General features: G+C 42.8%; 1 protein-coding gene across 2 annotated transcripts in view; it reads right to left on the bottom strand.

Annotated features, from left to right (window-relative positions):
* The window catches only part of dcaf1 (ddb1 and cul4 associated factor 1), a 96223-nt gene that overhangs the window by 23420 nt on the left and 48355 nt on the right, over nucleotides 1-24448 (bottom strand). For both annotated transcript variants that reach the window (XM_078543829.1, XM_078543830.1), the window contains 11 exons: nucleotides 22823-22981; nucleotides 21596-21775; nucleotides 20591-20800; nucleotides 16756-16925; nucleotides 12177-12301; nucleotides 9534-10803; nucleotides 7003-7201; nucleotides 5563-5645; nucleotides 4552-4636; nucleotides 3094-3327; nucleotides 453-546 (listed from right to left, as the gene is read on the bottom strand). In XM_078543829.1, the coding sequence (XP_078399955.1) occupies nucleotides 453-546; nucleotides 3094-3327; nucleotides 4552-4636; nucleotides 5563-5645; nucleotides 7003-7201; nucleotides 9534-10803; nucleotides 12177-12301; nucleotides 16756-16925; nucleotides 20591-20800; nucleotides 21596-21775; nucleotides 22823-22981 (2809 nt within the window). The remainder of the gene's footprint in view (nucleotides 1-452; nucleotides 547-3093; nucleotides 3328-4551; nucleotides 4637-5562; nucleotides 5646-7002; nucleotides 7202-9533; nucleotides 10804-12176; nucleotides 12302-16755; nucleotides 16926-20590; nucleotides 20801-21595; nucleotides 21776-22822; nucleotides 22982-24448) is intronic.

The raw sequence follows: 24448 nt of genomic DNA, 5'->3' as shown, positions 1-24448 counted from the left end.
TGCCTCTACAGTTAATGGTCATCTGACTGAGGTTTTGGAGGTTGGCCTGTGAAACTGTACCCCAGCAGTAATGTCCTTATGAATAAAGTCCAGCTTTCACATCCAGGAGTTGTTTGGATGAGTGTGAAGGAGTGGGAGGGAGATGGTGCTGGGTGGGGGGGAGAAACTAGGTCAGCTTCTTTACAAAAAAATGCATGTGTTGTAGAACCCCACAGCAGCTCTTCCCAACCACCTCTAATCTAAAGCAGACATTCAGTTTGCAGCCTAGTGGGAGGGATAAGACCAAGGAACTTAGGAATGAAGCACTTCAGTTTTAAGTGGGTTCAGGAAAGATCTAGATTTCTTTTCAACTTTATAAAGGTTTAATTTCTTTCCTCCTCCAAAACAGAGCTGAAATGTTTTGTAAATGATCTCCACCAATATGACCTCTCCCCCACCCCTGAGGCTCTTACCTCCATAGATAACTGTGCCTGTGTTGTTGAAGACAATGCGACACTGGTCTAATGCTGGGACAGTGTGCAGGAGATGAAATGTCCGCAGGTCCCACTGAAAGATAGCCCTTGTTAAGAACCCACACTGACATTGTTGGATCATGAACGCACCGTTTAAAAACTTCAATGAATGAGGATTAAATACATTTGGGGCGAATGCCACTCAAGTGCGCGCTATGTCTAGACTCCATCTGGAACCGAGGAAGTATTTGAAGGACCCCCTCGCCCCAAAAATAACCCTATAGCACATCTCCACACGGAGGGATTCAGACTGTTGACCCAACAAGTACCCTCAGGGAAACCTGTACACTTGTGGCCCCTAAGCATGCTGAACTACTCCATTGCAATACCATCAAATGTGCTCTCTTGTAAATGCCATGCACAGCTACAGTAATAGGTAAACCTGCTCAATTTTTTATTCTCCACAATTTTCACAAAGATGCTTAGGCCTCAACCATTAAAAATTTCCTCTCTGAATTTGAATGTCTTTTCTTCAAGTTTTTATTTATTTATAGGGGAGGCGATGGCGTAGTGGTATTGTCACTGGACTAGTAATCCAGAGACCCAGGGTAATGCTCTGGGGGCCCGGGTTCGAAATCCGCCAAGGCAGATAGTGGAATTTCTGAATTCAATAAAAATATGGAATTTAAAAAAAGTCTAATGATGACCATGAAACCATTGTTGATTGTTGTAAAAACCTATCTGGTTCACTAATGTCCTTTAAGGAAGGAAATCTGCCGTCCTTATCTGGTCTAGCCTACATGTGACTCCAGACCCACAGTAATGTGGCTAGCTCTTAATGCCCTCTGAACAAGGGCAATTAGGGATGGGCAATAAATGCTGGCCTAGCCAGTGACACCCACATCCCATGAATGAATAAAAAGTTGCAATAGGCTTTAAATACAAACAAAATTCTGGAAACGATCAGCAGGTCAAGTAGCATCTGCAGAGAGAGGAACATCAGTAACGTTTCAGGCGAATGACTTATTGCCCAAGAAACTGTTACGATCTTTTTCCATTGATCCACCGAGCATTTACTGTTTTTCCATCAGATTTCCAGCAAGATTTCATCTTTTGTCTTATTCCTTTTCAGTTTTGCTTGAAATTCAGTAAAAAGATTTTTCTTTGTGAACCCAGCTTATGACAAAGGGATTTTTATATTGGTGGCGTCTCGGCAGCATTCTGCTCACCGTTAATCCTGACGCTGCATCTCAAAAAAACAGTTGTCCAAGACAAGAGGCTCCTCCCCACTGGTGCTCCAAGTCATGATAGAGCCCAGATCAAAGATCCAAATTTCTTCTTAATTTTATAAGGGTTCAATTTTTTCCCTCCTTCAAAACAGGGATCACAGCAGGACCCTGTCCTCTCAAAAAACATCAAGATGCTGGTACAGATGGGCCCGACACTGATGCAAAACAAGATTCATAATCCAAGCTACCCTAGCTCAATGGTTTCAATTTACAGCAGGATCTTCTCTTTCCCTTAGTTGAACTCAAAGTCTATCATCCCATTACTGTAATTCTACACCATCTTGCCTTTCAGTGTTACCAGGTTTTGAGTGAAGAGCAAGGCAAGTACTAGGCCTACAATTAAAAAAGCAGTAAATACAAGATTACAGGTTTCGGCCATTCAAATTTTGGTTGTGTGCAAAAAGCATTCAGAACTGTATTACATTGGACTGAAGTACTCTCTATGGTAATGTTTGACGAATTAATTGCACCTCGCAACACTGAAGATTAGTGGGCTAAGTACAATTTTTCTGAAGAGTACTAATAAATTAAATAAGCCCAGTGATGATACTGAAATTGCATCTCTGAAATGCTGTTTAATTTAATAAGGGATTGGGAGCTCACAAATAAGTCTGGGTGATTTGTGGGCTAGCACCAGGAGTTGATGTAAACACCCAACTGGATTATGAAGAGAATCTGCCACCCCTAGATGGTCTAGCCTGCATGGAATATTTTGCATGTTTTGAGACCGATCTTAATGTCCTCAGGGCAAGCAGCATCGTCAAATTCCAAGAATAGAATAAAAGTTAACCAAGAAATATTGCCGCCACCCCATACCCCATTTTATCAGTGCTAATTAAAGTATAATGACTCCTTCTGATAGGGCACAAAGCCAAAATATGGGCAAATGCCCCTGCTCTTTCCCAAATAGTGCAACGGGATTTTTTTTGCATTAATCCGAGAGGTCAGATTGGGCTTCTGTGTAATTGGTCATTCAAAAGATAACACCTCAGACAGTGCAGCAGTTCCTCGGTACTGCACTGGAACATCAGCCAGGATTTTGTGTTCAAGTTTCTGGATTGGTACTGGGACCCACAACTTTCTGACTCAGGGATAACAGTGCTACTCACTGAGCCAAGTCTGACATACAAGTGAGCACACTCAATGTTGGGAGAAAATGGGGGGTGGAAGCCTTTCCACAGAAACAATTTTTTGGTGTGTTCCTACAACTGTGCCCCAGTTAAAAATCTAGGTCTTTAGGACTGACAGGGAGATTTCCTTCTAAAAAAACATTTCAAATTTCTTTAAATCGATGACCATGTTATACAACATCCCAGGCCCCTAGTGCAATAGTTCCCGTGACTGAAGGATACAATCTCTGTATTGATGATGACTTCCAGCCCATTTGGATGGAACACTCCACTGATGTTCATGTTGAACTTATCAAACTTGTGAATGGCCTGTGTTGAACGGATGTCCCACAGCACTCCGTCATTTAACACCAAATCATCTGTAGGGTGAAATGTTGCACAATTCCGCTTGTAGTTGTTGGCTAGGTCAGGGTTATAGAGTGTGAGGATGTTTTGGCCAGTCTGGATATCGTATATCTACGGACAGAGAAAAAAAAGAATTTTTTTAAAAAGATGTATGTATGTTGTGTGCTCAAGTGACGTTGGTGCTGGAGGATTTGAACAATTTGGGTACCAAGTGTCAGGTACAAGCAAACTTTCCTCCACTTTGCCATGACAACATTCCTCAATCTTTACGTCAGTGCAATAACGTAACATATTTTCTACCTCTCTCCTAAGAGTCTTGTGGGTTTGAGCAAGTTTGTTAAATTTAGTGCTGCCTTAGTTTTGTGTTGATCTATTTGCTCTAGGAACTGGATTGAGACTCAGTTCTAATGAAATCGACATGCCCAAATGCTGTAACCTGAGAACTTATACAGCATTTTTAACATAGAAAAATGTGAAACTTCAGGGGTAGAAATGGACACAAGGCCAAAAGAACGACATTAGAAAGGGTAACCAAAAGCTTGGTCAAAGAGTTGGGTTTTAGGCAGGGTCTTTATAAAAAAAAAAGTGTTGAGGCAGAGAGATCAATGGTGGAAATGACAGAACACAGGGCTGAAATGGCTGAAGGCATGGCCACTAATGGTGTGGCAAAGAGAGTGGGGGAGACACACAAGAGGCCACAGCAAGACAGTTTGGGGACAGGAAGGTATATACAGAGGTGCAGGACACAAAGGGATATGGCTCCTGGGAACCAAGGTAAATTGAGCAAGGGCAGGAGTGAGTGATGAACAGGATCTGAATAGGATATGTGCAGCAGAGTTTTGGATGAGCTGAAGTTTAGAGGGTAGAAGATGGGCTGCCAAGCAGGAGAGCATCAAAATAGTCAAGTCTGGAGATGGTAAAGGCATAAACGAGGATTTCAGCAGGATGGGTAGAGGCAGGTGATATAATCAAGATGGAAGTGGTGGTTTTTATGAAGTTACAAGAAGCTTGATTCAGCCTCTGACACTGTCTGGGCTGGGGATAGAATGAAATTGGTGAAGGAGGTACAGAATTTGTAGTGAGGGCCGAAGATGATGGCTTCAGTTCACACAGCGCATCTTTGAGCAGGAGTCACTGGATTGTGAACAGCAGTGGGAGCCATGGCTGATTTATTCACCTTCTTCAGCCAGGGTTAGATCACCTGACAACATCATGCACTAGAGATTTTCTGAGCTGCACAGATTACTAGTAGAGAGGCTGGAGTCTTTGCCCACTGGGGCATTAGCAGGACAAATTACCAATTATCCCATTAACTGTATCCCATTAACTACTCACATGAGCCACTTCCTCCTTTGTCCCGATGACTCTGTCCTGAGAGAGTTTACTGAATTCCACATAATGATCGTCTGTGAAAGAGTGCCTGAAACATAGGGAACAGCAGTGCCAAGTTAATCCCAACTGCACAAATCCAAAGCGAATATTCAGACACTTGTGTCAGGTCTAGTGCAGATCAGGCCTGTTTGGGGATCTCACCAAGATGTATTATACATCTCTTCAGGCCAAAAATATTTCCTCTTTCCAGCATAACACATACAAGCCTCTACTTTTACCCAAATGATTCCTCCATTAGCACTTCTCCAATGCACCACACGCTGGTACATGCCAGCACCTCTCCAATGCAGGACACACAGTGCTGGTACGTTATCTTTGAAATGAATGCTGTGATTAAAGCCTATTACATTTAAGCCACAGATACCCCCACCTTGCCTGTTTTCAAACCGCCACAGGAATTGAACTGGCATTTTCTAACACATTTAAACATCGAGACCTTGTTTTAGGATAAAATAAAAACACCTTTTGTATTTAACTAAAACAAAAAAGTTTTAAGATGAATAGGGACTCTACAACTGGCCTCCATGTCTCTGGGCTAGAGAGGGGACAATCAACTAAAGTTACCTCTTCTGATGGCTGGCCAACAGTGTCTAATGGAAGTTGATGTGTGGACAATCAAGAGATCAGATTTGACATGGTGCCAAAAATTAATTGGCATTTGAAAATTCAGGAATTATTCTCCACATGCAAGTGTCCAGTAGTGCTAGATCAAATCATGAATTAAATTACAAATTCTGTTGGACAGACATTTACTGAGGAGCAAAGGGATTCATCCCTGCAATACACCTGCCCCTTTGTTTTGTTCCACTGTAATTCAAGCTAATGAAAGGCTCTAAAATGTCATCTGAAAGGATCTGTCAGGGTAAGAAATTGTACAAAGCAACAGGCTATTAAGTTGTATTTTTACCTCTGGCACCTACAACCCTTATACTTGAGAAAATCATCTTCACTTACTTCATGTCAAAGACAGACTTCATTCCCCAGAGAGCAGATAGGGGCTGGCCCCAACTTGCTGATGTCAATAACAAGGATCCATCCTGCAAGAGCACATGCACAAAAATTACAAAAGGATTAAATATCAGGTCTGATAGTAAATTAAGTAATAACAGCTTGATTGCTACTTGCACATAGTCCTTTAACCAACATTAAACATTATCTGATAATGCTACATCGGACCTTGCTGTGCACAAATTGGCTATCGCATACCTACATCAGCAACTACACTTCAGAAAGTACTTCATTGGCTGTAAAGCTCTTTGAAACATCTTGACATTGTGAAAGCTGCTATAGAAATGTATTTTCTGGGTGTTTGTTTCTGGCTCACACACCATCCTGGTCTGCCCCCCATTAGATGACCCCATGACCAGTGCATTGGAGGGAGCACAGACATCAATTGGGCCTGCAGCTATGATAACCACAACAGTGGGATTCTGAAACCAAGAGGGATGGTGCACAATAACATGCTAATGGGATACATAGGTTAGAAACAAATATTTTGACAAGTGGCTGCGAGGGAAGAGAAAACAGAAAATGAAAAAGGACTAAATCAAGCCACATATCAATTTACTGCTAACTATAGACTTTGGAAAGGCAAGAGCATAAAAATCAGGAGTAGCCTGAAGGCTGTCATCAAGGGCTTCACACTATGAAGGATTCTGTCAACAGTGCTGGGTGCCACAATCACGCTGTGGTGTGCCCCTGGCTTGGCCTGAAGGCAGATATTCCTGCAGGGGTTTGGCAACACAGATCCCGATCACCCTCCTGTATCCTACCAAAAGTGGACATCTTGCGGTTAGGAGGACAGCCAGTATCTGTTAGGGGATGTGACTGAGAGGACATTGCAGATTCCAGCAGGATTCAATAAACAGCTCTCAGGAGTGGGAACCCTAGGCTACATGGAGCACCACCCGACTCAAATCAGGCAATTCAGTACAGACTGAAGACTGAATTTGGGTTTTTCTGCTTTGCACGGTTCAGCTATTCACTGACTAAAGCCACTGGGGAGTGGACAATTGGCTTCTTCTCCAGAAATTTGGGTATAATAATCTAACTTGGCATTCCAGTGCAGTACCGAGGGAGTGCTGCACTGTTGGGAGATGATACCTTTCGAACGAGATATTAAAATTAGGCCACCTGCTCTCTCAGGTAAAACTATTTCAAAGAAGAATAGGGGTTGATATTTATCTCAATCAAAATAACCAAATTTTAAAAATCTGATCATCACATGACTGTTTGCGGGATCTTGCTTGCAAACTGGTTCCTGCATTTCTACACAAAAGTAATTGGTTGTAAAGTGCTTTGGAACTGGGGTTGTGACAGATGCTGTCTTTCTTTAGAAATTTAAATTCACACCCTTCCCAGAGCACGGAGGGAGCCTGGTAACATCTCACTTACCCTGGATGGCTCTAGGTGTGTTATGGCGGAGTTATGGCAGGCGTATGTGGCCTCCTCTTGGCCACTAAATAAGTTGTAGAGCTTGAGTTCTCCGGTACACGTCCCCAGCATCAGAAAACGCTCTCGGGCAGAGAATGCACAGCACGTAAAACCACTGCCTTCCTCATCGGATTCCCTGAACACGGAAATGGGCCGGAATCTGCACCAAGAAAGTGAGTGGGACACAAAACGCAAATCCTTTACCCAAGGAATGATTAGGTTATGTAGCAAATAACACATTTCAGTATGAGAACAAGCTTGGAACTAATTTGCATTTCCATAAATTCCATTTACACCATCTCACTTTGCATAGGAGCACAATTTTCTTCAAGTGCAGTCACTTCTGTTCTGTGCACAAGAGACAAGAAACAGGACAAAACACCAACACACCTGCGCTTTTGGCAGGATTATTTGAAAAAGGAATGTTGCGTCCATCAAGATGAGAAATATTACTGCTAGGAATGGAACACTTTCCATTTCATATACTCAGTGCCAGGTCAGGTCTACATATACACTCTAAAACTCTGTCTATGCTGCTACATCAAGCGCTCCCAGGTCAGGTACAACAATCGTTACCTACAGAATAAAATTCCCTCTATAGTGTCCCAAACAAACACTCTCAGGGTAGGGACAGCATAAATTAGACACAGTGTAAAGCTCCCTTTACACTATGTCGTTCACCGCTAATACAGCAGGAATCGCGAGTCAAAAACAAAAACTCCCTCTACACCACCCCAAACATTCCTAAGTCAGGCATAGCAGTTAGGTACAAAGTAAAAATTCCCTCTATATCACCTCAGCCTCAAGCCCCAGGAAACACTCCCTAATGCACTATGTTCAATACTAGTCATCACGTGACACCCTAGGCAAGGTGTCCATTTGAAAGGCAATTTTATGCCATGATTCCACAGCCATGAGGAACTGGATTCAGATTGCGAAAATATTAAACAAAATAACTTGGACAATCAGCAGAGATGTCAAGGCTGGATCTGAACCCTGGTCCTAGGGTTAAATGTTTGTGTTTAATCTACTGAGAGAGAGAAGAGATGCAGTGAAGTTTGTATGTAATGTGGTCACGATTAGACCAGGCTGTGATGGTCCCTCCTACATAGTCATTCTAATCAGGATTTTCCAATCAGCATTATTTTAAACAAATGGGCTACAGTCAGCATTACATTATTGTTGATTGACTGCTCCAGGCTGTAGGGTACACTGGTGCCAGATTACTGGATTAGCAACCCAGTGATTGCAAATTGAACTTCCATTGCAGCAAACGGAGATCAAATTCAGTATTTGTTGCCATTTAAGGCCGTCTGCAAGGTAATGATGAGGAAAAACTATTCTGGAGTTTTGGTCTCGATTACCTGACAAAGTCTGGGAACCAAGGTGGATGGAGACATCCCTGCTCTCTGAGCCTATAGCAAAGAGGGGAAGATCTGACAGTCTGCGTAATTCATGTTTCTTTACAATGGAAATTGAAATTATGGTAGAAGAGTCTTACCATGCTGTATTGGCATAAAAGGGCTTTGGTCTGTGCTATAATTCCACACACACTATGTTGCGTAACAAAGGAAAAGGTGTGATTAACATTGGTGTGTTACAGCCAGTGTTTTTATTTGCTGACCCCATCCCATACTGTAGTACAGTTTCTTGATCACTGTTCATCTAGTATCTCAGCCAAGCAACAAATGTACGCAACCTAATTGACCATGGGAGGCATTACATCACAGCCTAGTCATCATAAAACTCAACAACTACACACAGACTTTTTCAGAGATGTCACAGGATAGCTGACTGGAGACTGCGGCTCCCTCAGTGATCTAAGGGCCAAATCCAGCAGCCCACTTCCTACCCCGGGTGAGTATAGAAGTGGGACTGAACCTGGAACATGCCTCACCTGGACGACATCATAATAGTACTTACTGCCTCAGCTATGTTGGGCAGAAGGAGAAGTCAGCAAGAATCATGTCCTCTTATCTCCTGTCCACCAGATCAGAAAAGCACTGGTGGCAACTCAGGAGCTGATCCCCTGTGCCTGCCCTTGCAACCAACAGGCAGCATAGGTTAGAAGAAAAAATTTCATTAAAAGGCAATGGGAACACCTGAATTAACATCATGAATCAAGTAAAAGAATAAAATTACAGTCTCCTACCACTTATTCCAACCATGTATATTACAGACAATCTCAAACAGGGAAGTAAGGCCAATTGCAGCATTACCATGAGGCAATTACAAAGGCGCCTCTTAAAGCATATTAAGTGCACCGGCTAATTGGTGTTGATCAGTTCTCAAGTTGAAAAGCTCCAGAGATTTCAGGCAAAAGTAGCTTGAATCATGTGCTAACACAACTCACGATTACAGCAGCTTTTTAATTCTACAATCTATCATGATTTTACGGCTCATTGTGTACAACAGGCAAGCTTTGTTAGCACAAACATGCTCTTTGTAAGCAGCTTGTCTTGTGCAGGGGGTTGTTTCCTGTGCAATGTTACCTGCTGAAGATAAGATGCCGGTCAAAGCAGCCCCCATCCACTCCTCCGTACTTTGGGAAGGCAGCCCTGTGCGTCACACGGGAGGTGAAGTTCAATGGTGCCTGCCGCCTCTGTTTTGGCTCAGGGCACTGGTGAGGGGTAAAGAGGGAAAACGGAGGGCAGGTAACAACAGGGTTCTTACAGCGGGCATGCTGTTCCCGCAGGTACTCTGTTATGATGCTGTCCAAGGAGGGTGGCGATGGTAGGTGGCGGTCCAGTTGTTTTTTAATGGCTGGCGTCTGGTTGTAAGCCCCATAGTCTGACTTCTGCCTAATTAGTCTCTGCTTCTTCAGGTTGGTGCCGTTGCAGGGAGATGGCTTCTCCTTAGAGAAGCTTATCTTGCCAATTATAGGTGAGCCATTGGTGCAGGAGAGCCCAGGGGTGGAGGGGGCCCCTTGAGAAACTGCCACCTTTGCTTGGCAGGGTGATGAAAACGCAGGCAAGTTGATCGTTCGAGATGAAATGCCGTTGGCTAGTCTGGGAGTCCGGGGTAAGCTGACTGGGGAGGTGCCAGGGGCAGCAGTTGTGAAGGGTGAAGAATGCGGTGCTGTGGCCTGGATGGCCGGTGTCCTGGGAAGATCGCCCTCCTTGGTGAGCGCCGAGGCAGTGTCATGCAGGCCGTGAGACACCAGGTGGTTGCGGATGAGCAACAGCAGTTCTTTCTCAGAGAAGGTGATCCGAGTTTGTGCTACCACGTCTGCCCTCTGAAGGCGGGCCAGCGAGACATCAGAGCCAATGGATAGTGGCTTCCCAGAGACGCGCTCAATCAGTTCAGAGGCATATTTACAGAACTTGACATGCTCATGCCGCTTGTCCTGCAGCACTGGCTCTCGCATCAGCTGCTGGATCTGACCACTGGTGAACAGGGGCAGCTTGCTGATGATCTGCTTCACAGCACTACTCCGGGACAGGCCCACAAGGGCCTTGCATGCCAAGGTGCGAATCTGATCCGCATCTGTGATGGGCGCCTTCACGGTCAACAGGGACAGCAGCACCTTGATGCCATTGTTGGCCTGCACCATGTTCCACATCTTGGTGAGTACACTCTCTGTGCTCTTGGGGTTCTGCAGGTTCTTCCGACGAGGGGTCCCGGAGTTGAACTTGCCGATGCTGGAGATACGCTTATCAGGCCCACAGACGCAGTTGATAATGACTTGAAGCGCAGATTTCTGTGTCTCAGCATCATTTGCAAAGATGTCCCCCTCAGCAACTCCGAGGATAATGCTCATCCCTGCAAGGGAAGAAAGACCTTTTAATGTAGGACACGGCTTAATAGACCTGTAATCGCCATAACTTTACAGCTCAAAAATAGCCTCTCCAACAATTGAATAGTAGCAAAATTTTGCACTCAACATGTCACATCATTGAAACCTTAGTGCAAAGCTCCCACCTGCACAATGCTTGTGTGAAGATTTCACACCCACCACCATTCATCTCTGAAATGCCAATAGCAGTATCTATTTGGTACATATGGGCCTCCTGAGAACTCATCACCCAGAACTTGCCACTAAAACTCTTGCAACAAACTGTGCTTCTGACCAATCCCCTGCCTCAACCTCCAGGCAAATAACTATACAGGAGACTCAAAAAGACAGACGTCTCCCAAGGGGAAACGTTAAAGACTCAATACTCAGCAATGAAGAAATTATCTTTATCTCCCCGATCAGGCACAGCATGAGTTGGATACAGAGTAAAGTTTCTTCTACTCTACCTCAAGTAATATGCCTCTAATAGTTTTGCTATTTCTTATACTGCTCAACAGACTGCAAACTAGAGACAGCATGTTCTGTGAGACTGTGGTCATTATGAACGGAATATTTCAAGCAAGACTCCAATTTCAGCGTTCCAGTGAAGCCCAATGCAAACTGGAGGAACAGCATCTCACCTTCCGATTAGGGACCTTACAACCTCCCTGATTTAACATAGAGTTCAACCATGAACTCACCTCCCTCTTGGACCTTTTTTAAATCCAATTCTATTTATATTTATTTATTTTTAAATTTTCTTTTATTAATTTGTTTTTTTTAAAAATCCTTTCCCCCCTCCAATGCCGCCCCCCCCACCCCCCTCTCCTGTACAGGGCCATCTGTCACTTGTTCTTATGTTGTGCTTTCACAGAGTGCTGACCCTTGTTCTGCTTTTAACACATTCTGCTATTTTACCTTTATGCCACTATCAGCAGCTTCTTTACTCTTTACTACTACCATTTACGCTCCCTTTGTCTTGTGCCCATGACATCTTTGTCAATCTCACCTTAGCTGTCACCTATCCCTGATCTTCTATTTTGCGCCACCCTCTCCTAAGCAGTATAAAATCTATCATATTTCTACTTCTCTAGCTCTGAAGAAGTCATACTGACTCGAAACGTTAACTCTGCTGCCAGACCTGCGAAGTTTTTCCAGCACTTTATTTTTATTTCAGGTTTCCAGCATCTGCAGTATTTTGCTTTTACCCCAATTTTATCTGATGAGTCTGGCAATTGATTTGTATCCAGATCCCATCAGTATAACCAGATTACTATTGTTTGTATTTGTAATAGAAGTTGTTGATTTTTGAAGTTACTTTTGAACAAAAGTGACCAGTGAGAAAGAAAAACACACTCACCCACCGCAGTCACAGTGGAGGACCCTTCATCCATCACATCTACAGGTTCTGCTAGCAAAAGCTGAGTTTTGGAAACCACAGTGAGGACAGCCAGCACATCTAGAGCAGAACGAACAGTATCACTCCTGAAGGAAGGAGCGTATGCAGAATTAGGGTCTGACACAGACATACATTTAGCAAACAACCTGTTCTGTCGCAGCACCTTCTACACCCCAGGAGGTGGTGATGATTATGGGACACACTCTGCCATCCTGTTCAAACAGATTTCTGATCTCAGTAATACGACAAAGGATTAAAAGTAATGGAAAAAAAATCATCCACAGGTTTCTTCAAGGGCTAGACATTAAATGGTTTTACATAGAACTTATAGCACAGAAACAGGCCATTAAGCTTAACAGAATTATGTCAATGCATATGCTCCACACGAGCTTCCTCCCACTTTACTTCGACTCACCCCATCAGCATATCCTTCTATTGATTTCTCCCTTCTGTGCTATTCACCTCAACCACTTCACATGGTAAATTCCACATTCTAACCACTCAGCAAAGCTCCTGAATTCCTTATGGGATTTGTTCATGACTCTCATGTTTATGGTCCCTAGTTTTGGATTCCCCACAGTGGAAATATCATCTCTACATTTACCCTATTCTTATCTTTGAAGACCTCTATCAGCTCCCTTTTTCTAGAGAAAAGAGGTCCTGCTTATCCAGTCTTTATGGTTTTAGCTGAATAAACGTTGACCAGGAAACCTGCTGGCATTTGAATAGTTCCACGGGATCTTTTACGCCCAGGAGGGGCAGATGGAGCCCTGGATAGACAAAGCCTCAATTTCACGCCCCATCAGGAAGATGACGCTTCAAAGTTCAGCACTCCCTCAATACTGCACCCAGGGGTCCACCTCAAATACATGCAAAAAGCTCTGGAGTGAGACTTGAACACCAACCCATGGCCTTCTAACTCAGGACAGTGTGATACTGATTGACAGCTTTATGCGAACCAATCACAAAAACTGCACATATTTGAAATCTGTGTGCTGATCCCCACTCAGGTCCATTACCTTTGAAATAACATTTTTTTTTAAAAACCAGGTATTTCAAAGTTTATTACTTTCTAACTCTGTTTCCCTTCTGAAGATTAAACACAATTTCAATCACATGCCCTTTTAAACAATATCTAATCTGCATACATTTAACAAAAGTTTCAGAGAGTCAGTAATTGCTTTGGAAATCATAAAGGCCAACTATGACAGAGGTACCAAGACCCTTAGGGTCAGGGGGGGGAGGGGTCTATGTCAACGCCAAAAAACCACATTTTGCAAGTTCAGAGGCAGCAATAATGTGGGGCTACACAGAATGTATCACATGCTCCCCAGCCCTAAGAATTGATGGGCAGGGAGCGAGAGCGAAGAGGAAAAGACAAAGCTTAAGGGGTGGAGGGAAGGGTGTATAATTTCAGTGTACATCCCCAATGTGTTGCGCATTCAATCAATTCAATCACGGCCTCCAGAAATCACACCCCTGAAGCCACATTCTCCTTCACCTCGTTACATCACTCATCTTTAAAAGTTCCCTCCAAACTCCAGTCTCTTCCCTAATTCTCCTTGCAGCTCCTGCATGGAATCCAAGGCCCCTGGTCTCCCTTGGAATGCTTCCCAAGTTAAAGGAGGTGCAAGTTTTATTGCTTCCTCTGAGGATCATTGAATGCCCCCTGGAAACAGACATGCTCAGCTGTCTGAAAAGAACTGTTCAATCTCTCTTATTCTAATTGATTATACACTGATTAGTAACTAGCGCATTAAAGTGTCAATCACGGAGTTTGAAATATATGTTGATATGTGGTGATTAAATTCTTCACATTGAAAGCACTCAATTTTCTTCCTTTGAATACAAATACTAACAGTGTTTTTGAGTATAGTACTTTGGCCATATTGTTCCAGACAGACAAGAGGTGCTGACAGATTAAGCAGTCAGCACAACACTCAGCTTTAGCTATTTGAATGGATCATTTATAAACACAGGGAGCTGTCAATGGAATCCTCATGCTCACTTTTTGAGTGATGTTATCCCCTAAAGACCATCTCCAAGCCAAGAATGTCTCAGAAACAAGTTCCCCTTTAATGCCACAAACTTGACCAGGGCTAACCTACTCCTCTATCATAAATAACAACGTTGTGTTGAGTTCTGCTCTTGTAACACATCTGGAGGGTGCCGGTACGTAACTGCCACAAATCCAACAAGTGGCAGGTTCCGTGACACCTCCAAAATATCCAAAAAATATCAGCATATCAGAAGTGAACGGAATCTGTCCACCTGCTTCCTTTGGCACAGTACACACAGCTTTATATTTATTCTGGTTGCACTGAACTGTGACTAACAGGCACTTTGTATTACCCTGTGTGCTGACATCAGCAGAAGGGGACTATGCCTTACTTCTTTCCCTTTTTTTGTGACAATTTCTCCCTTCTTTCAAGGCATTAACTCCTTGAGTGCAACCAGTTCTTCTTTGACACCTGTTCAATGTGCATATTCTCTATACGTGTGCTCAAATAGTGATGGGCGGGGGAAGACAGCTGTGGTAGGTGCATCAGAACCAATCCCAGCTCACGCAATGTTAACACACGTTTGCTCTCACACGTAGCTGGATAATGAACCCTTTCTGATTTTGTCCTAGATAAACTAGATGACCGAGGTCAACTACAGCAATAGCTCACACCTGATTTGGCTGAAATCAGTTAATTTGGATGGAACCCGGGACCTCCTTAGTCGGTGCAGCTTAACCTTAACCAAATGCTTGGATTTCTTTGAGTATGTGACATAGGTGACTTCCTGTATTTCCAACTGCATTTGGAATAGCGCAAAAATGGGAAAGCTTGAGCAGACTCAGAATCGCTATAGGCTTGGTTACTGTGGCTGCACTGCTGATTGTCGAAAGAATTATCTGCACTCCTGAGGCAGATCTACTCCAGAAGGTCAGAAGTAGGAAAGGTGACGGAGAACATCTCAAACTTCAGGACTGGGTGCTCCCTCTTACTTTCTGCTGGAAAGAGCAACAGACATTGGCAAGGGACTTCAACAGTCCTCCATTTAACGGCTCATAAATTTAACCAGCCGGCAGAAGCCATTAAGCTCCAACTATCACAGATCAGCTCCACTTACTCACATTTTGCATTTGGATCACAGACCTGATCAGCATGTCTCAATCCTGTCTAGTGCCGGAAACACATTTAATTGTCTCATGAACCTACTCATGCCAAATGCTTCAAATCATTTTCCTCGTTAACATAATCCCCGAAGCTTTATCTTTCTTCTTCCCAGGTTCCTGGTTTTACTATGTCTCAGGGCATTTGAACTGTTCGCCAAATGAAGCACAATTTGTCTGGGTCATTTTTGTCAACTCCTTTACATCCCCTTTCCTGAACACCCAACTCTCTGATCAATCCTCCTAATATCCCCATCTTTAGCTCAGCATCCACTTATGATTATGCCTCTGTGCATTGCCTTACGATATTTTCTACATTAGATGCACTAAATACAAGTTGATGCCCCAGTCTTGGAATTTCCTATTGGATCACCAAGGAAACATCTCAAATGTTGCTTGGTCAATATCCTGGAACTGCCTCCCTAACATTACTGTACCTACACCACATGAACTGCAGTGGTCCAAGAAGGCAGTTCATCATCACCTTCTCAAGGGCAACTAGGGGTGGGCAATAAATGCTGGCCTAGCCAGCGAAGCCCACATCCCATGAATGAATCAAAAAAAAAATCTACTGCTCTTTAACACCCAACTAGTTATCTAACCCATCACTATTTATCTTCTCTCTCCAAACCTAACCATAGGCTAGGGCTTTCCGCCAGGTTCATCAGATAATGAAAATACTAGAAATGTTCAGCTTCAAAAATGCCTAACCGAGAACCAGCAGCCCTGTTGCCCCTAACACAATGACAGCCCAACTGTTACATATATTTTAAACAGATGTGTGCTTTTAAGTCTAAAGTGCCAATTTTGCTGATCTCACAAAATTAGGTGGGAATGCGAGTGGTAAGGAGGACGTTAGGAGGCTTCAAGGTGATTTGGGCAAGTTGAGTGTGTGGGCGAATACATGGCAGATGCAGTATAATGTGGATAAGTGTGAAGTTATCCACTTCAGTGGGAAAAGCAGAATGGCAGAGTATTATTTAAATAGTGATAGATTGGGAAAGTTGATGTACAAAGGCACCTGGGTGTCCTTGTGCACCAATCACTGAAAGCAAGCATGCAGGTGTAGCAAGCACTTAGGAAGGCAAATGGTATGTTGGCCTCCTTGTGAGAGGACTTGAATACAGGAGCAAGGAAGTCTTATTGCAGCTGTACAGGGCCTTTGAGACACCACACTCGGAGTAGTGTGTGCAGTTTTGGTCTCCTTACCTAAGAAAGGACATATTCCAACAATGGAGTAAATTAATTCAGCCCTAACGCCACTGCTGAGCTGTTTCATGGGAACTTAGTAGAAACAGTAAACTCGAGAACATCATCTTTAGGAGCACATTTTGCAGTGATCCTTCAACTGGAAATGTGAAATCATAGGTCAAAATCTACCTGCCATAGTAAGTCCTCCAATCACAAGCGATGGATATGAGCTGTAAAAGAAGTTGTACGCAAGAGAGCTTGTGAAAGACCTCAGCTGGCTCCCAGAACAGTCTTGTTGGGCCATATTCGATCAGAAACTCCATCATCTCCATAACCTGCTCATGGGTGTAGGAACAGGCCTAAAAGAGAGATTCAAAACAAAGTGATTAGTTCCAGTAGATCCGACAGCAGCCATCTCAACATCTGTGGCCCCAAACCATCAGGGCAGAAGGAGAGCCACATTCAATGTGCAGAATCAGGCCAATATTCCAACAGACAATTATTAGACTGATCAACATTGGGTCAATGAAGAGATTCCCTGACAAATAAGGTCTTTGGGCACAGATTCTTCGTTTCTAAATGGAAAAATATATTCCTCACATGTAGTATACCTTAGTGAAAAAAGAGCATCCACAGCAGTGATTTGCTACATTTACTCTGGATGCAAACTGGAAATGGTGCAGGGGGTTACCAAAATATGACCAGCTCACTGTTTGGAAAAATATAAAGTTACAATGGTACACCTATCCATGGACGATGTCACAAACCTCTGTCAATCAAAGCTTCTGAAACTAACATATGTTCTCCATCTGAGCAAGTTAACACATTGTGTAATGTGGGATTGGCTTCATTCTAAACAAACTAAGCTTTCTGCAGCCACTTTGGCTCTCCCTAACTGAGCAGAAGCAGAAAGCTTTTTCAAAGCAAGCTTTCCTTCTCAAGGCAAATGCAACTTCACACAACATCAAATGAACATGGCAAAGCATTTCGGACAAAAATTCTGACTTATGGATACAGGATGTATTGAAAGTTCCCAGCCTGCCCACTTTCGAAAGGAACCCAGTGTCTGATAAAAGAGAAGTCACTTACAATGGGCTGGTTTAAAATCTGTATCCATCATGAAGCTACAGGGGCTACTCGAGTGCTGATACTTGAGGCATAAGCATAGGTCATTCCCAGTAAGCGCTCACATATGCAACGCAACACAGACATTAACATGTTCAACTTGCATAAAGGATAAACCTGCACAGCTCCCAGAATATTGGTTATTGTTGAAAAGGAATGCAGCATTTGATGCAAGGAGACAAGTTGAGGGTTGGGACAAAGTCTCAGAAACTAGAAAATTTCACTTGTTCACAGAGTAGGCAACATCATATCATAAATAACCTCAGGTCTAGAAATGAAAGAGGGCAGAGGAGACAGAGGCAGGGATTTCAAAATAAGCTGTAGGATTAGCAAAGGCATTAACTCATTTATTTTAAACATAGTTAACACCTCCAGCAGTTTCAGATGAATGCACTACAACATTCATGCATTAGAATCTTAGAGCAATTCAGATACCCCTGCAATTATTGACAATATGTAGTGAAGGACTGCAACATGCAAGGTTTTCAAAATGAATGTGAATAAAGAGTGTGCCATTTTCAACACCGTCCACAATAAACTAGTCTTTATGAGCACTATATATTCTTTAAAGGCCCTGGAAAGTGTTGATCTGCTTTCTCCCTTGCAGAGCATAGGGAAATCACACTTGGTTAAAAAGTCCTGAGAAATGAGGCATGTTGAACAGGACAGTTCAGTTTGCAGGCAGGGCATACACTTTCTAATGGCAAGTTACCCTTCCTGCTCATTGATTTTGACTAATTCAGAGCTGTCCTTTAGGAAATATTAGATGCAGGATATGAACAAGTTTTGCTACAGATCCTGTAATGCAGGTTGTATACTCACTACAATAAACTGCAACTTTATATACCATAGCCGAGATAATTTGCTAGCTTCTGAAGCCTTTCACGTCAGCTTTGACTTTCTTACCAAGAACAGTCTCCACACTAGAATTAAAATTTGATCGGAATGGTCAAAAGGAAACCCAATTTTCCAAGTCTTTCATTTTTATAAAGTGGAATCCTCCAGGGGTACAAGCCTGCTTCCTGCATTCAGGATACTTATATGTGGTTATCTTGTCTATATAGTGAATAGCTAAACTAGATTCAAGTCAAAGGTTGATTTGATGAACTCAGTAGGAAGCTACTTTCATTTACAAGGTGCTCTGAAAATAATCTTTCAGCCCAGTGGATTTTTTTCCTAAAAGAACGGATGTCTTCTCTCTCCCGCACTGGAGATGTCCACTGCCTGGTCCAAGAGAATCTGCAACCGGCTGCAAACAAGAGTTCTTCTCAATGCTGAAGCAACTCCACAAAATCCACCTGTCAAGTTCTGAGCAACAGTTACAGGGTGATGGTGGCGTAGTGGTAATGTCTCTGTACTATGAAACACAGGGACCCCCAATGGTCTGGGGACGCGGGTTCAAATTCCACCATCTGGAATTGAAAGCCAGTCTCAATGACAATAACCATGAAATCAATTGTTATAAAAATCCATCAGGTTCACCAACGTCTTTTAGGGAAGGAAATCTTCCATCCTTACCTGGTCTAGCCTACATGTGACTCCAGACAGGTTGACTCTTAACTGCCCTCAAGGGCAATGAGGAATGGGCAACAAATGCTGGCCTTACTAGCAACACCCACATCCCATGAACAAGTAAAAAGAAAAGCTATCTCAAAACCATTAACCAATTTCTTGCTATTTCAGATTTCTAGCATGCAGTCTTTCTTTTTTACTTGATGCTGAGTCACAAGTTCCTTCCATTGACTATATTTTCTATTTAAAAGAAAATGGACAACTCGTTCACTTGAAGTTTACTGCTCCAATACTTGATTGTATCCATCTTTAGGGCCTATCCTTCCTCTTTTTGCTGCAACTGCTTTGTAATTTTATTTATATTACAGTATAATACTCCTCTCATGTTAGGACTGGTTCATTTCTTGAAAATTTGGCTAGGGCTGAATATTTTTAAAAAATAAAACCTGCTTGAGTATTCCAGATTTTTTTTTGATCTGATGGTTTCTTTTTTGGCTCCCGATAGGTCCATGTAAAAGAGAATGCATTATACAAGGCTCATTGCTCTTCTGATTTACACTTTCCTCTCCCTAGGCTGCAAGTAGGTCATCCTAAGCCACCTTTTTCCTGCTACTTGCAACTTGACTCTGGACAGTTTCTAATGCAACTCACTCCTTCCCAGAACCTGTGGAACTCTTCTTGTTCCTCCTGCATTTACAAGATCCAACAGATCCACACTTTATCTTAACTGATTTCTTCCTGATTTAACACCGCCCACCCCCCTCCAATCTCTTTTCAATTTGAAGGCATTCTGTATTTGAGGCCATGTTTCAAACCGAGTTATTCGGTTATCTAGAGTTTAAGGGCAGGTTCAATTTTCATGCTCACTATTGGAAACATAAATAGTTTACACACTTTCAGAAGAGACTCCCATCCCATCAAAATTCCCCTTCAATGAGAAAGTGATCCACGAAGGGATAGAATTTCATGTATGTCCTAATGTTGCTGTTAAATTGCCTGGGTGGATCTGCGTTCCGTGGACCACCAATAATCTCCATTGTGCTAGAATCTGTTTCATTAAATGAGGACAGGTGTTTGTAAATCAGATTGTGCCACAAAGGGAGCGGATTCACTGTTTTCCAAATGACAGTATAGAACAAGGATTATGATTTTAAATTGAATCAGAAATCCTAATCAGTATGTTTTTGATTAAAGCGAATTATTGATTTTGAGTACCTACTATTGGTATAATTAGAACATCACAAAGATGGCAATACATTTAATTCACGAAGCTTTCAGACTAAACCATCACAGCCTGATGTATGGTGTAATTTAGTGTGAAAACCCTCAATCTATATTGAAAGGATTGACAGCTCTCCATACACAGGTTTCATATCTCTGCACACACCTTACATGGTGGGTGTGGGTGAATAATAGCTCCTCCTTCAGTCCGTTGCAAGGATCTTTTCACGTGCTCCAGTTTAATCCCCAAATGTGACTCGAAGTACCTACGCAGTGCCATACACGTATGCTTGGCAGTTTGGCGGCTGGCAAAGATCTCATCGTCACTGAGCAGAGCACCCTGATCTTCCAGGTTTAAGATTTCCAGTGTGCTGATCTACAGAAGTCACACAAACAAAATTAAATTCAGGTCACACAGTCAAATTTGGGCTTTTGAGAATAGATAGAACAAAGGAACAGGAAAAGTCTACATAGCCTCTCAAGCCTGCTTAGCCATTCAGTTCGATTACAGCTGATCTGTAGCTCAATTCCATTTACCCACCTAAATTCTTAACACCCTTACCCAACAAAAAAAATTATCAGTCTTGAAAGCACTATTTTATGTCGAATCCAGCCTTTTGAGGGAAAGTGTTCCAGGCTTCTGCTCCCCTTTGAATGAAACAGCTGTTTGCAATTTCCCTCCTAAATAATGTACATCTAATTTTAAGATGTCCTCTTGATTTACCCCACTAGAGGAAATAATTTCTGTATTTGCCCTAATGAAGCATTTTAACATTTTAAACGCCTCAATCGCTCACCACAAGATAAATAGTTAACTAACTGACACAAAGAATAATATGGATATAGTTACAGGTTTAAGGAAGTACTGTTTATTCAAAACACCCATTTTTATAAACTCACTACATTTACTTAAGGTTTTCTTTCTGTTCAAAAGGTCATCTTCCCTGCTGGCTAGTGAGACCCTCTATTACATCCCTCTGCTATCTGGGACAGCAATTTATTGCCTTGGCTCACTTGTCCCATTTATGTGGATATTTGTGCGCAATTTTCCTCAGCGCATTTCTCTCAGGTCCACAGGCACAAGGGAAGAAGAAATGGCGCTGTACCAGTCCAGAGCCAGGTTATGGCAGGCAGGAACTAAAAAGTGGCAAAAAAAACAAATCAAACAAACCAGGTTAACCACTCGCCGAAGACCATCTTGCTTATCAAAAAGCTCCAGGATGGAGCGGAAGGCGAACGAGATGGAGAAAAACATGGTAGCGTGACAGCGGCCCGACTCATGGGAGCACTCCAGCAGCCACAGGGTGTAGCTGACGACATCGGACAGTACATACTGTGGCAGCAAGCAGACCTGGAGAGAAAAGAACAAGAATCATCAGCCTGTACAGGCAATAAATTAACGGAGGAACAAAAGGCTTGGCATTTACATAGCACCTTTCACAAACTCAGGACATCTCAAAGCACTTTGCAGCCAATGTAGTACTGCTGAATTGTATTTAATCTTGTAATGTAGAAACCACAGCAATTCATCTGTGCACAAGGGCACACAAATAGCAATATCACAATAACTATAATCTGTTTTAGCAGTTGGCAGAGGGATAAAAGTTGGCCAGGAAACTGGGATGAACTTCCTTGCTCTTCTTTGGATAGTACCATGGGATCTTTCTCATCCAGAGGGGGTAGACGGGTCTTAGCTTAATAACTCTTCTAAAAGATGAGACTTCTGACAATGCAGCACTCCCTCAAGCATTGCACTGAAATTTCAGCCTAGATTTTAAAATCAAGTACTTGGAGTGGGATTTGTGTCCACAATCTTGTGATTCAGAGGCAAGAGTGTTATCAACTGAGTCACAACTATACAATAATTTGCACTGATGTAGATTGCACTGATTTAACATAGTAGACCATCTCAAGGCACTTCACAGAAGTGTTATCAGTCAAAATCTGAGACAGAGCCATGTAAGGGGACATTAGGGCAGCTGACCAAAACTTTGGCCAAAGGAGGTAGGTTTTGGGGAGCTCTTAAAGGATGAAAGTGGGGTGGAAGTGCAGAGGCTTAGGGTGGGATTTGCAGAGCTCAGGGCCTAAATACTAAAGGCATGGCCACCAATGGTGGGCTAAGGAAATCAAGGATACTAATTTATATAGAATAAACCCATCAGAGATAGTTATTCAGGCCCTAGAAGAGAAATATACGGTCAAAGCAGCAGAGGAGGGTTCACTGTTAGCCCATTACAGCTTAGCCAGGATCCATTTCAAAAGAGACGAAACAGCATCAAATAATTCTTAAATCCTCTACATTGTATTACAGCATTGTGAATGAAGCTCCTCTTTCAACAATAACAGGAACGCCAACCCAAGCAGTTCGGAATGCTTCCCATCTCAGTGTTAGACTCACCCGTTCCATTGCATCCTGGTTGTAAGCCAAATAGTACAGACACAGGGATACACCAGTAGCAGCCATGGAAGGCCTGGGGATCTCCAGCAACTTCTGAACTCCGTCATGAGCCACAAACTCTGCAGCAAATTTTTTGTGCAACAACAGCGAGGCCAAGTACTGCAGAGGAGGAAAGACATCTGTCAAACAAACCAATTGGAAACACTGTGGTTGATGGCTAGCTTATTTCACAACTATGGCAGTGACTGGGTGACAAAGCTCCCCCATGAAGTCGATGTTGCAGCCTGTGCTAAAAAGACGGCCAATAACGAGACAGTCAGCATCTCACTTCTTCCCAGTCTGGGTTCTACTTTGAGCAGAGATAATAATTAACCCAATAGTCCCCTTCTACAACATCTCATCCCCTCTTTCCACCCCTTCTATTGTGTTTTCCTCACCTGAAGGCAAAGGCTCATGCTACCATCAGGTTTCTTACTCAAGTGACTGTAAATAGTGCAAACATTGCAGCAAAGTCTGATGCTGTCCTCACCCAGTGTATGTCTAAGCACACATTTCAGCAGATGTCACAAAAGAGCAATCAAAAGTGAGGACCCTGGTTGATTTTCTCCTCCCACTCTTAGCCTGGGGCACTGAGGTTAACTGAAGTTATCCTACCACCATCAACCTGGCTGTGATCAGTTAACTTAGCATAGGATAGAACCTGCAGCTCTCTTGGTGCACAGGAACAGCAGGTTAAGAGGGACAAGTGGAGCCAAGCTAAATGATCAGCCATGATCTTGCTGAACGGCGGAGATTCAATTCCTAGTCTGTTCTGAGGTAACTGGTCGCCGTAGGGGTGCAATTTTAAATGCTGAAGTCAGTATAAGGCTAGGGATTGGGAAACTGGCCAGAGTTCACACTTCTAATTTGCTTTCCCTTGCGGAAAGTGGACGGGGATACCCGAGGACAGAATCAAGCTTATCTGTGATTAGCAATTCGAATCAATGGCCAGCCCATTCCTGAATTTTCTCCTCATCCTTCCTGAAGATGTTAATTCAAGCTGGGACCCAGTTCCGTAACATTACCTTCTATTAATTCACTCAAATGGGCACACTTCTTGTGCAGTCAGATAAACAAATCACTAGAAGTAGTGACGATGGTTATTAAGGCCAAACAAAAACAAACTAAGCATTTCTAAAGGAATAGAATTGAAAAATAGGGATGTTATGTGAAACTTGCACCGAAGCTTGTTTAGAGCACACTTAAAAGAGTGCCATGCAGAATTCTGGTTTCCATATTATGGAAATGATAGAGGCAATGGAAAAGGTTCAAAAATAATTTGTGAGAAAGAGGCAGAAAGATTATAACTATCAAGAAAGCTTTAACAGGTTTGGGGTCTTCTTCGAGAAAAAAAAGGTTGAGTGGCCTAATAGAGGTCTTTGAGGTTACGAAAAGGTTTGATTAAGTAGTAGAACATATTTCCACTTACCAGTGGGAGAGAATGGGACCAAAACTAGGGGCCATAAATATAAGATGGTCACTACTAAAGCCAATAGGGAACCCAGGGCAACTGCATTATCGAGTGGTTAGAATGTGGAACTCGCTACCAGTAGCGGAGCTGTACATCTTGGATGCATCTAAGGGAAA

The sequence above is a fragment of the Cetorhinus maximus genome, chromosome 6, assembly GCF_964194155.1.
Source record: "Cetorhinus maximus chromosome 6, sCetMax3.hap1.1, whole genome shotgun sequence".
Classification (NCBI taxonomy): domain Eukaryota; kingdom Metazoa; phylum Chordata; class Chondrichthyes; order Lamniformes; family Cetorhinidae; genus Cetorhinus; species Cetorhinus maximus.
Note: the sequence above shows the minus strand (reverse complement) of the source record. Positions and strands in the feature narration are given on the sequence as shown.